This window comes from Coccinella septempunctata, chromosome 1 (assembly GCF_907165205.1).
Source record: "Coccinella septempunctata chromosome 1, icCocSept1.1, whole genome shotgun sequence".
Lineage (NCBI taxonomy): Eukaryota > Metazoa > Arthropoda > Insecta > Coleoptera > Coccinellidae > Coccinella > Coccinella septempunctata.
The window spans coordinates 58,090,849-58,104,842 of NC_058189.1; the positions used below are offsets into that span (position 1 = coordinate 58,090,849).

General features: G+C 35.3%; 1 protein-coding gene across 2 annotated transcripts in view; it reads right to left on the reverse strand.

The window, feature by feature from the left end:
* The window catches only part of LOC123313625 (probable 3',5'-cyclic phosphodiesterase pde-5), a 77,430-nt gene that overhangs the window by 14,486 nt on the left and 48,950 nt on the right, over window positions 1-13,994 (reverse strand). For both annotated transcript variants that reach the window (XM_044898591.1, XM_044898598.1), the window contains exons 5-6: window positions 4,970-5,196; window positions 1,401-1,735 (exon numbers count right to left, since the gene is read on the reverse strand). In XM_044898591.1, coding sequence (XP_044754526.1) covers window positions 1,401-1,735; window positions 4,970-5,196 — 562 coding nt within the window. The remainder of the gene's footprint in view (window positions 1-1,400; window positions 1,736-4,969; window positions 5,197-13,994) is intronic.

The window sequence follows — 13,994 nt, forward strand, 5'->3', positions numbered from 1 at the left end:
TTTAATAGGTCCTTTCGTTTGCATAAAAAGTGTAGCACTTTTCTACACTCGATTTGATTTACACCAGTGTAGAGGAAGTGTAGTTTATCTACACATAGCCAAAAGGAGATATAGATAAACAACACCTCCTCTACACTGGTGTAAATTAAATCAGCAAACGAATACTAAAATCGAGTGTAGAAAAGTGCTACACTTTTTATGAAAGCGAAAGGACCTATTATGAGTGACACATAGCGCATACAGGGTGGGCTATCCATAACTTTCCATCCCGAATTTTGTGCTTTGGGATGGAATAACGAAAAAACGAGAGAAAGGTCAAATTTGGTTGAAAGGGGGACAAATAAGGGTGTTGAAATGAATTTGATATCACTACCCCTCTAGCCGCAACCCCTAATAGCTCTCATTTTTGAATAGGGAAAGGGGGTCGAACAGCACCTTGTTGGAAAGGCAATCCAATTGCCTGCAAGAGTGTATTTTTTTTCATCGCTTTATTAAACAAAGTGACTCAGTCATCAATAAATTTCACACGCCGAATTTGAATCTTTGAGATGGAAAAAAACGCTCGGACGGGTCAAAAAATGAATTCGATATTACTACCCCTCTAGCCGCTACCCTAACAGCAATTATTTCAATTTAAACGAAAGCGCACGATTTACGACCTATTATCTCTATTCAAAAATAATTGCTCTTACTTTCGTTCAAATTGAGATAATTGCTGTTAGGGTAGCGGCTAGAGGGGTAGTGATATCGAATTCATTTTTCGACCCGTCCTAGCGTTTTTTCCATCTCAAAGATCCAAATTCGGAGTGTGAAAGTTATTGATCGAATACTGAGTCACTCTGTATAATAATAAAGCGATGAAAAAAATACAGTCATGCAGGAAATTGAATTACCTTTCCAACAAGGTGCTGCTCGACCCCTTTTCCCTGTTCAAAAGTAAAAGCTGTTAGGGGTTGCAACTAGAGGATAGTGATATCAAACTCATTTTAACACCCTTTCAACAAAATTTGACTTGTCTGAGCGTTTTTTCGTTATTCCATCCCAAACCTCAAAATTGGGGGTGGAAAGTTATGGATGGCCCACCCTGTATATGTTATATATATATATGCATAAATATCTTTGAAAACCTGCAGACGCTTCCCCACCGCTGAAAGAACCTTTTCTTCTTTCTAGCATCTAATCTTCAAAATCCACTAGATCTCCACGACGCTCGAGTAAATCCCGATTTAGGATCGTGGGCTTCCCAACTATTAAGCACTCTCGATTATCTAAATATTCACTACGCCACTGCTGCGAGACTCTCGTAGAAGACTCGAGACGAAACAAGACTCTCGTGGACATCACTACTCCAAACAAGGAAACAAGGCAATTTTTTTCGATCCCGGCAGAAGTCTACTCACCGGTTAATTGATCGACAGTGCTGTTGAACCTGGAATCCGCGTATGCATCCTTGATGTTCAATATTTCACCTGTCATAGCCACCCTTCCCGCGATGCCGGTTCCAAGGGGTATTCGAATCTCGTTGGAGAATTGCGATTTGGCGGACTCCTCGTTGGAGCACGACGCGTCTGTTTCGGGCTCACCGACACCCACGTCGAAAAGTGTGGCGTACAATTCTTTGTTCTTGCTGTCGACGAGGAACAATGAGGCCCTGTCGGCGTCTACCAGCTTCTGGGCGAAGTTCATTATTTTCATGATGAGGGCCTCCATGCTGACCATGTCTTGGAAAATGGACCTGCAAAAGAACACGGACGTGTCGTTAATTCAACTCGAATTTATTTAAAATTAAAGGGGAAACATAAGTGAAAAACTTGTGTAGGGCGATTTATTAAGGGTGGCGACGAACAGTATCTCGGAAACCGTATTAGTTGGAGAGCCCAAGAGGTAAATTAAGAGATCAATATAAAGGGAGATACCCTGGACTCTGTAGAGTACCTCTACCAAAAATAAGACCTGTATATCTGGGGAATTGTCAAGGACAGCCTGTCAGAATACTAAGAAAAACGATCATCGTACATACTCGACCGTGTCAGATTATGATATACAGGCTGGGCAAAATTCGTTGTCTACTGAAGGGATCTCGAGAACTATAGCAGCTAGAAGAAAACGGATGACACATTCTCGAGCTCTTTTTTCCTTACTATTCCAAATCTGAAAACACATCCAGCCTAACGGTCATAGATTTTGAGTTATGAACGAAAATTGAGAAATTGTCATTTTCAATTAAGCTGAATAACTCGCTTATTTGAACTCGTATTCGAAATCCGTTGTTACATTCTACAGGCACTTTTTTATGAGGAATTTGAATATGATATTAAGAAATTTTTCGATCCAGTGATTTTCGAGATACGAAAGGGATTTCTGATTTTTCAAATGTAAACTATAGTTGAAAGTTCTTTCATCATTTTTTTTGCTGATTTCAAAAATGTATCACATGTTGCTATTCACATGAAAGTTACACGAGAAAAAAATTCAATACTTTTTCCTGCTTTTCGATTCTCTGTTGAATTATAAGTAGGCTGGGTTACCATACCAACCGTTGAATATGCATTATATTTTGTGAACCTGAGCCTCTATGATTGAAATTACGGATTGCTGAATAAATATTTCGATGATTAGTTTGCCATCGCTTGTTCTCGCGATGTTTGGCATGCTTATCTTACGATGGTTCACAATTCGAACACTACCGTTTACAGAAGTATCTATTTTTCATCATCTTACTTCTGTAAAAATTATAATTATAGAGACATATCGTATTTTATTATTACTGACTCTTGAAGTTTCTTTCATAAATAGAAAAATGATAATTGAATAAATTTTCTTCTTTAATAATCAGACGAAAGTCTTTTACTCTCTTTTGAAGGATATCGATCTCGACATCGATATATAAAAGAAATAATTATTTGTCAGTCGGCGATTCCTATCGCAGAAGGTTGAGTTCACATAGGATTATGTGGAGTTCACGAACCATAATGCATTTTCAACGGTCGCTATGGTTACGCCAGCCTACTGAAAATTCAACAGTGAATCGAAAAGCAAGAAAAAGTATTGAATTTTTTTCTTACGTTATATTCAGGTGAATAGCGACATATTATACATTTTTGAAATCAGCAAAAAACTTGCAGCAAGATGAAAGAATTTTCAACTATAGTTTACATTTGAAAAATCAGAAATCCTTGTCGTATCTCGAATATGACTGGATCAAAAATTTATTGATATCATATTCGAATTCCTCATTAAAAAGTGCCTGTAGAATGTAAAAACAGATTTCGAATACGAGTTCAAATAAGCGAGTTATTCAGCTTCATTAAAAATGACAATTTCTCCATTTTCGTTCATAACTCAAAATCTATGAACGTTAGGCTGGATCTGTTTTCAGTTTTGGAATAGTCAAGAAAAAAGAGCTCGAGAATATGTCGTCCGTTCTCTTCTAGCTGCTATAGTTCTCGAGATCCCCTCAGTAGACAACGAATTTTGCCCACCCTGTACATATGTGGTTAATTACGTGTTGAAAAGTATGGATTCTATCAATCTGACCCTCAAGCGTGATGAAAATGTGTGGGAGGGCGCCAAACTTGCAAAAAAAACGTCCCCTTTTAAGCAGGATTTTTAATTACGAAGCTATGGCCCAAAGTTATATTTTTTTGGATGGGAACACTAGATTTCTGTGCAATTTTTGGAAAGCTCAATTTTTACTTATTTCAAAAATATAAAACATCATATGGTTTGTATCAATATAAATAATAGAAAATGGTCAAAAATATTTTTTCTCAATATTTCTATGGTTTCTTCTTTTGATGAGAATAGAAAAATGCAGCATCTTATGATTACCACAATCTCCTACTATTAGTCATTTCATTGTTATAAAAACTTATGAGATATATCTAGATTCAAATTTTGTGAATATTGGTGAAAAGCATAGAAAGAATGACATTGCCGGAAGGAGACTGCTCTTGTTGTAGGAAGCTCTATTTTTCTGTGCTCGTCAAAAGTTGAAACCATAAAAATATTGAAAAAAAGATTTCCATTTTCTATTATTTATATTGATATGAACTATATGATGTTATATATTTTTGAAATAGGTTAAAATTAAGCTTTCAAAAAATTACACAGAAATATGGTATTCCCATCCAAAAAAACATAACATTGGGTCATAGCTTCGTAATTGAAAATCCTGCTAAGAAGGCAAGATCGCCACTGGATTCTACTTAAAAAAGTGCCTGTATAATGTTTTAATTTCAGAGCTCTATCATCAGTATTAGCGGAGATATGAATTTATTTCGATATCGCCATTTTTCCAATTTTCGCTTATAACTCGAAAACAAAAGAAGGTGGCCAAAAATGACTACTACTCTTGTTAGTTTCTCAGAAAAAGAGAACGAGAATGGGGTATCAGATTTTGTCTATCTTCACTGGTTTAAAAGCTGTAGTGCTAAAACATCGAAATTTGCCCACCCTGTACATTAGACTGGGTTTCTACAATGACCTTGGCTCTTATCGCCTGCTAACTCGAAAACGAACCCTTTTTTGCCAAAAATCACCCACACAAAACTTTCAAAATGACGAAATTGATCAAATCATCGATGAAATAGATCCTACTTATGAAACACACACAAGCACTTTTACATTGTCCACATTCCTGTCACAAAACACAGTTTCCAAGTGGTCCTAACACATAGTCCTAACAAACAGTATCAACTACATCCTGTGTCGGATATTGAGAAGGATATTTTTATAATTTATTCAAACCTTTGAGAAGGAAATGAAGAAAAGCTTCACCTGGCTTTCTTGATGTGAGAATGAAGAATAAGACAAGCCAAATTCAAGGAGAATCCTTGATAATAATTTTTTCCTCCTATGTAGAAGCTTTCGGGTGACCGAATTGTGTGAAAATTGCTTAATACATTTTTTGTATATGTGATGTATGTGTACTGTGAAGGAACTACAACTTATTTTGGCTCATACTCACTTGACGACATGCAATAAGAAATCGTTGAGCTTCTTCTGCTGGTTCATATTGAAATAGAGATGTGCGTAATGAAGTGCTATCCCACCCCAGACGAGGTAACTAGACGCTATTTCCTCGTCTTCCTCGTGGAATGGGGTTCCCCTTTCTCCTCGCCACAACTCCAAAACGGCGGCCAATTCTCCGTCGGGCTGTTGAACGCTCTGACATAATATATGCGCCATCTCAGTCTGGAAAGAAAGGAAAAATCGGCATTTGAATGCTACGTCTATTGACTCTTTTGGAGCTCATGGTATATTCATGGGTAACATACATGGCAGTAGGGGAACAAAAAAAAATGAATTAATGCCAGATTAATTTGAAATGCATGCACTTCAGTATACTAAGGATTCGCAGCCTTTTTGTTGAGACAATTACCTTATTTCATGAATATCTTAAGAAAATCCATTAGAAATGATTTGACGTCACTCTTTTGCAGTTTATGTATCATCAAAAATAATTTTGATGTATTTTTAAAGACCTTATTTTAATTTGATAACTACTGAGAGGGTTCTTGTTGGTCTGGGTTAAAGAGACTCAATTTAACAAAATGCCGAAGTTTCGATTTATTCAAAATCGTTTTCAGGGCTCTACAATAGATGGTACAACATTAAGACGCTATTTAAAGAATGCTATTGTAATGCCACCCTCTTTAAATAGCGTCTTAATGTTGTACCATCTATTATAGAGCCCTGAAGACGATTTTTAATAAATCGAAACGTCGGCATTTTGTTAAATTGAGTCTCTTTAACCCAGACCAACAAGGACCCTCTCAATAGTTATCAAATCAAAAATAATGATATCCACAAATCTCACTAGCCAACCTCTGTTATTCAGGGTACTGAAAGAAATATCGCCTCATTGAGGAAGGGTATACGTGGATGTATTGATATCTAGTTAGCCTAGACCAGTTCCATGCATAAAATTTTTTTTCCGTTACCATAGCAACGAACAAAAACTCATCAGAAGTGTCAGTGTGAAGTTTGAGGTCAGAAAAGTGAACCAGAGTTACGCAATAAATTAAAAGAAAGAAGATGTCCACCGAAATTGTGAAAATGGAAAAATTGGAGTATCCAGCCATCATCAAGTACTGCATTTAAAAGGGTTAAGAGGTAAGCAGATTTACGTAGATATGCTTAACACCCTTGGTGATCAATGTCCTTCGTATGCGACCTTGAAAAATTGGACTGCAAGCTTCAAAAGAGGTAAATTTTCCATTGAAGATGATGACCGATCGGGAAGGCCAGTTTCTGTGTCAGTCCCCGAAAATATCGATGCAGTTCATGACATGATTTTATCAGACCGTCGAATTGGGCTAAAACGGATATCTGAAGCACTGAATATTTTATAAGAACGCGTTCATCATACAGTTCACGTCATTTTGGACATGAGAAAAATTGCTGCAAAATGGATCCTCAAATGTTCGAATGTTGACAAAAAGCGTGCAAGGGTAGAAGCATCGCGTTCGATCTGTGCTCGATTTAAAAACGATGTAGACTTCTTAAACCGAATTGTTACTATGGATGAGACTTGGGTACATTTCTACGATCCAGAAACAAAGCAACGATCGATGGAATGGCGACTCTGTAGTTCTCCAAGACCTAAGAAGTTTCGTGTCCAAAAATCTGCTGGAAGTTCTTGCTTCAGTTTTTTGGGATTGCCATGGAGTAATCATGATTAATTTTTTGGATAGGTAGAATAATAACCGAAGATTACTATTCGACATTACTGACCACTTTACGGGAAAAAATTAAAGAGAAAAGACGCGGAAAGCTACCCAAAGGTGTTTTGTTTTTGCAGGACAACGCCACTGCACACAAATCTGTCTTTATCGGCTTCATCAACTTTAATAATGAGTAGATATTAGTTGGAATAATCAAATACATTAGTGTGTATCAAAAACTACTAGGAAATATCTTTTGCTCTTTCAATTTATTCAACGAAACAGTGAAGTAAACTACCATTTTCGAAACCCCATATTTCTTCACGAATACTTCAGGTGTTTTCAGACTAGGAGTCATCTCCTGTATATTTCTGCTGCATCCTGAGTAAACAGCCATTCAATATACAGAGTGATTTTTCTTATTTCCATATTCGTGTCTACCCCTTACGACACCTACGGAAAATAACCCTATTTATCGTCATCTCCAGTAATGAAGACATAAAAGTACCTCGAAGCATTTCCTACGCTTCCAAATAACGTCTTGCCACTTATATGTCCTCATATTTCCTTGTCGTTCATGATAGACCCACCGGATAGACTGATAGAGCAATCTTCTGAGAATTCTAGATTGCTTAAAGGCTTTTCACAATCTGCGGGGTGTTTTTCACAACTGGTTTGTGTTGAAAAATTGTGGACTCTTGATTGAGTGTTTTTTTTGTATAATATTATGGCAATATACAGGGTGAGTCTTCGAATCGTACAAATATTTTAACAGTAGATTCTTCAGGTTAAAAGAAACACTTTTTTCCTATACCATTTTCTCCGATTCAGCACTGATGAAAAGATATAGCCTTATTAAGTTTTCATAATGAGCTGTGCCACCCCTGAAAAAACAGAATTACCTTCAGAATAACTAGCTAAGGCCCGGTACTTTCACTTGCGAATAAATAAATTTATTCGCATTTATTAAGTCTTATTCGTAAGATTAGTAAAAATCCAGTCTTTTCACTTTCAGATAGTGTTATTCATCGAATAAATCTGTCATTGAAACTTAATTAGAAGAGTTTATTTGTCATAGATCGAATGTCGGTACGTCATTATTAGTTGAATAAAATTTATTCGAAGGTGAAAGTACCGGGCCTAAATCTGTGACACTAAACATCTGTTGATTTTTTTGAACAGAATTGTATTCAGCTAAAGTATCCAATTTTTCAAATATCACAGATATTTTCAATTTTTGAACATCAGATTAGGTACCTTAAAACGGCGCATTATACGAAAAAATATGAATAATATTATACTTTTATTTCACAAAACATTCGAATATTCATTCGATATCGTCCAACTTAATTCCAAAAGTTGGGTTCTTTGAGTTATTGCTATTTTTATGGTAACTACGTAAAGGTCATAATGAGAAAACTGGAAGACGTGGGTGATATCTTGTAATTGAAAAAGATTAATTAAATAAATGGAAAACAATATTCCGGAATTCATTTCTTTCGATAAAACCGTTTGTGAGATAGAACTGAATATATTATAATTTTTTGATTTGTTTATCAACAGCCTGTATCTTTTAAACCGAGCCGATTTGGAAAAAATGTTAAACGGAAAAACTGTTTCTTCTGATCTCAAGAATCTAGTGTTGAAATATTTGTTCGAGTCAAAGAACCACTCTTCATTTTACTGACAAATTGTGAATGGATTAGGTATCATCGAGTAATGCCTCCAATTCTTTGTTTTCGATTTGTTTTGGGTGTCCAGAGGGAGGCTTGTCTCAATGCAGAAATCGTCTTTCTTTATACGTCGAAATAAATCCCCACATAGTTCATCAGATGGAGCATTGCCACTGTAAACTTTCACTAACATTCTATGCATTTTAGCTGCACCTTTCTTGTAATTACAGTAGTGAATTAAAATCTCCCATGAATGCTGTTTACTTATAGATGCCAAAACGACATGTCCCTAACGAATCCTGAAAAAATGTCATTATTTGTTAGCTGTCATGCCATCAACATCATCTTTAAGGGACTTCATTCAAAGCAGAGTCAGTTAATCGATCCAAACGATCCGACAACGGCTCAACCAGAATGTTGTGTAATCTCTGAATAATCAGACCCAATTAAACCACAGCATGAATTTTCTCATTCTGCTGAGAAACTAATCCAAATATCCCGCCCCAAACTGTCCAAATTGTGTCAAAAGTTCAAGTTACCTCTGGCACATTACCATCAAAGTCAACCCAAACGCGATTTAAAGCCCTTAGGACCTGCAACATTTTGAAACTCTATATATCGAGCATGAGAGCTCTCTCGCATTGGACGGATTTTGCTTTTAATTGCAAATCGAAATGGAAACTAATATAGAAGTTTCAGTTTCGATATTGCCATGGTTATTTTCATCGGAATTTCGTTATTACCTACATGCACAGTCGAAGCTGTAGTCTCAATGCAATAATGCATAGATAGAAAGAATTTCATTGGATTCAAAATGGCGAATGCACTCCCACATATTACTAAGTGACAGAAAAGAAAAAAAAAACAGTATTAATTAATTTTCTGAAAAGAATTCCTAGAATAGGAAAAAATCAGTTTTTCAACCATATACGAGTAGAATACCAAATCCTAGAAAATTCAAAATTACTTACTACCTTTTTTGTCAGAACAGGCGCTAACAAAAAAAACATTCAGAATACAGGGTGAGTCTATGAATCGTATGAATACCACTAAATATCCACAAGCTTCGTGATACGTTGAATAAAATTCGTCAATTGATGACACAGTACAATCGTAAGTTAATATTCCAAGTTTTAACGAGCAAAGTTAAGAAATCTTCAACTTCAATATCCGAAGTTATTCCGTATTGCCCACATCTTAATACCCATAAAAAACCAACTTCATACACATTCAATGAAAATCCACATTCCAACCTATAAAAATTTATATCTTCAACGTGTTTGGACAAATAAAACATTTTATTTTAGTGGCCGTTCCGACAGATTGTGGTGACAGTACTAAGGATTTTATTGGTATTACACGTTTATGTGCTCATTTTGTTTAATTACCGTGGCCTGCAATAAATCCGCAACTCTCCGCGCCAGCTTTTATTCGATTTGAAATTGACAAGAGGCGTTTTGATTTGACTCGAAATTGACGACTGGAATTGCGCTTTGGAACTTATGAGCTATAATATGGTAGATATGGATTGATAATGGCGAATTTGTACGATCATTAACGATGCCAAGGATTTTCTTTTAAATTTTATCCTTCGTGATCAATGTTGTTCTAACATGAAAAGGGTTTCAAACCGGGTAAACATTTTTTTATCCATAACATTCCTGCTTTCTAACAGATTTATTATGTAATTATTCTACTGATGGCATGGCTTTTGTAGGAATTCTAAATATACGGTGAGTCTTTGACTCGTATAAATATTTTTACAGTAGATTCTTGTGGTCAAAGGAAACAATGTTTTCGTTTACGATTTTTTTTTCGGTTTAAAAGATACATTGAAAAACCATAAAAAAATGTTATTTTCAGTTATATCTCACAAACGGTTGTATCGGCTGAAATAAATTTTGGAATATAGTTTTTCATTTATTTGATGAATCTTTTTCGAATACAAGATATTACCCACGTCTACAAATTTCCTCATTAAAACCATTACGTACCATAAAAATACTGAAAATTCAAAGAACCCAACTCTTGAAACTTTTACGCTATCTAATGAATATTCGAACGTTTTGTAAAATAAAAGTATTCTTCATATTTTCTCGTATAATGCGCTGTTTTCGAGTAGTTTGATGTTCAAAAATAAGAAATATCTGTGATATTCGGAAAATTGCGTACTTTGGCTGAATGCAACTCTGTTTAAAAGATCCACAGATGTGTAGTGTCATAGATTCAGCAGGGAATTTTGTTTCTCCAGGGGTGGCACAGCTCATTATGAAAACTTGAAATTGCTATATCTTTTTATCAAGGCCGAATCGAAAAAAAATGGTAAAGGATGTTTTTTTTGAGCTCTAGATTCTACTGTTGAAATATTTGTACGAGTCAAAAACTTTGTATATAAGCTTTGAAAAAATATATGGGCTATAGATTTGCTTAAGAAATTTTCCGTGTCACCGAAAGTACAGGGTGGGCAAAATTCGTAGCCTACTAAGAGGATCTCAAGAACTATAGCAGCTGGAAGAAAACGGATGACACATTTCCGAGCTCTTTTTCGGAGAAACAAGGAATGGTGAAAACCGCAGCCTCCTACGATACTTCGTTTTTGATTTTGACAATTTCCTAAAGTTCTCATAACTTGTTTGTCTTTGAAGTGACAAATCTGAAACTTGAACCTTCTACGGGCACTTTTTTACGTAGAATCCACTGATGAGCTCAAAATATTTTTTCATTTCTAATCATTAGGTGAACGTTCATTTTTAAATGCAAACTTTTATTGAATTTGTTATTTTTGAATTGGAAAAAAATCTTTTGTCAATAGATGCTATGTATGAAAGTGCCTTAGAAGGTTCAAGTTTCAGATCTGTAACTTCAAAGACAAAAAAGTTATGACAACTTTTCGGAATCGTCAAAATCTCAATTTTTGTATATAAGTCGAAATCTAAAAATGATAGAGCGATTCCGTTTTCAGATTTGGATTAGTCATGAAAAAAGAGAATGTGTTATCCGTTTTCTTCTAAATGCTATAGTTCTCGAGATCCCCCCAGTAGACAACGAATTTTGCCCACCCTGTACAGAACTCAGTAACAAGAAATATAGAGATAAGATGCCTGTTGTATCATTTTACAGGGTGGGCAAAATTGGTGATACCTAAACTTTTTAACCTAACGATACAGAGGAAAATGAATGGTACATTACGTTGTCTTTTTTCAAAAAACTAATAATGCCATCAACTACATTCCTCTATCTTCGTTTGTTTTCGAGTTATAAGCTAAAATTGAAATTTGGGCGATTTCAACTTTGATCATTATCCCTGTTTCTATTTGTGCTAAGATGTTGAAATGAAAACATTATTGAGACACTTTTGTGATAGCAATCCACTGGCGTACTATGTTTTTATTTTCTGGGCTACAACATAAAATTGTATTTTTTCATATGAAAACAGTAGTTTCAGAAATATATCATACATCGCCCTTAGTTTTTCTTAGTCATTTCAAACAACTGATTTCATAAGAAAAAAACATCTTTATGTTTGACTGCATCATAAACACTTTATTTATGAATTCGTTTAGAATCCATAATTGACTACTTTATTGGACACCACTTTATTGGACTCAAGTGTCACTATTATTCTGTCAAGTAAATATACTAGATGCAAACAACACTTTATTCAAGGAAGAAGAATTGAACTTCGACCTAAAAACAAAATCATGAATTACTATTCTAAACATTAGTGTGGTAGTGAATTTTAAAAACACATTCTTTGTTATTATAAAAATGCATGCCTGAGGAAGTCGAGCTCGAAGTGGAAGCACAGTTTTCGATCTGCAATACTCTTGATGCTAGAATCGACTACTTCCTGGCCCAATATTATCGTGGCCATACTTATTTTAGTACTTTTTGATTCATCTATGTAGTCCATAGCGAAGAACTTTTGTGAGCTTTCAATTCACTATTGAAGTAAGCCAGAATACTGTCTTCTGTCGATTTTACAATTTTCTTTGTTTAACACCACTTGTTATAGGCCGCATACATATTTTCATAAGCACTTTTAGATTCAGTGGGTAAGAGAGATTCTTTGGCGCTTACGGCTGAATTTTCTACGCTTTCATCTCCAGCACTATCTATTTTTTGGATTATTATGACGTTTGTCACAAAATTAGGGAAGTACACAACTGTGTTTACTAAAGTTGCTAAGGTCGCTGGTTACTAACGTAAGAAAATCAAAAGCACACTTAATGTTTTTCAGTAAAAAGCCATTTCAGAAAATAAAATTTCTGCATTGCAGTCCAACATAAAGCTTACAACTTACAGACGTGACAGTTGCATGGATGCGACGCTGGAGAATAAGTCCAAACCCATCAAAATCAAAGCTGATAATATTCAACCATCAAATCAGGACCCACTCCCCATATATAGAAGTAGACAACAACATAATACGTCCCTCAAATAATTGCAGATACCTAGGAATTCTCATAGACAATAAACTTAGCTTCAAGGCACACATAAAATCCCAAAAGACAGCAGCAATCACTAGAGCCGGACACTTCAGATCGCTTACATACAAAAATTTGGGCATCAATGTGAAAACGGCTAGTACGATATATAAAATGATATGCAGGCCCCTTCTAGAGTATGGACATACAATCTTTCAGAACACTTCTGAAACTACTCTCAAAAATCTCGAAGTGGCTGAAAGAACTTGCTTGAGGAAAATTACTAAGATCAGACACCAAATCAACTTTTGTATGAAGCAACAGAAATAGAGCCTATATTGTCAAGATTGCGGGAACAGAGCAAAAAATTCATCAAGGGGATTACTAATAAGACTATAATAACACCACTTCTGCACCAATATGACACAGAGAGCCCACCAAAGGCCAAACTACCAGCACTACCAATTTATGAACATCTGATATCATTGGAATAACTTTTTTTTTTATACAATGGATACAATTAATAAATTATAAATGTAATTGGCAGGAAGACTTCGGTCGATAGCCATTTGATGATTTTTTATTATCAATAAAGTTAATTTCTCTCTTTATTATCAATCATAAAGCTTTGTATTCAACTCGTACATAATTAGGCTTTATGGACTTGCCCAAGTTATTGGCCTCGCTCGCTTTGCTCGCTCTGCCATAAACTTTTGGACTCATCCATAAAGACCTAATTTATGTACTCGTTACATAAATAGCTATTATGTTATAGCTCAGCAAATATGGAAAAAATCATAGTACGCCACTGGATTGCTATCAAAAAATGTCTCTATAATGTTTTCATTCCAACATCCTAGCACAAACAGAAACGAAGATAATGACAAATTGAAATTTCAATTTTGACCTATAACTCGAAAAAAACAGAGGATAGAGGAATGTAAGTGATGGCATTATTAGTTCCTCGAAAAAAGACGACCGCAATGTTCCATGCATTTTCCTCTACCTCGTTGGGTTAAAAAGTTCAGGTATCAACAATTTTATCTACCCTGTACCTACATGCTTGCAAAGTTCTCTAAATATCGTCTTTTATGTTTAAAAGGTACTCCATACTTTATCCCAACCCTGTAGATATGAAGGTTCACCCCAGGAACCTTATGAATTCATTTTGAAAAATTACTTTCGGAAAGACCCTTCCACTTTGCATTATCAAATCAGAGCGTCAT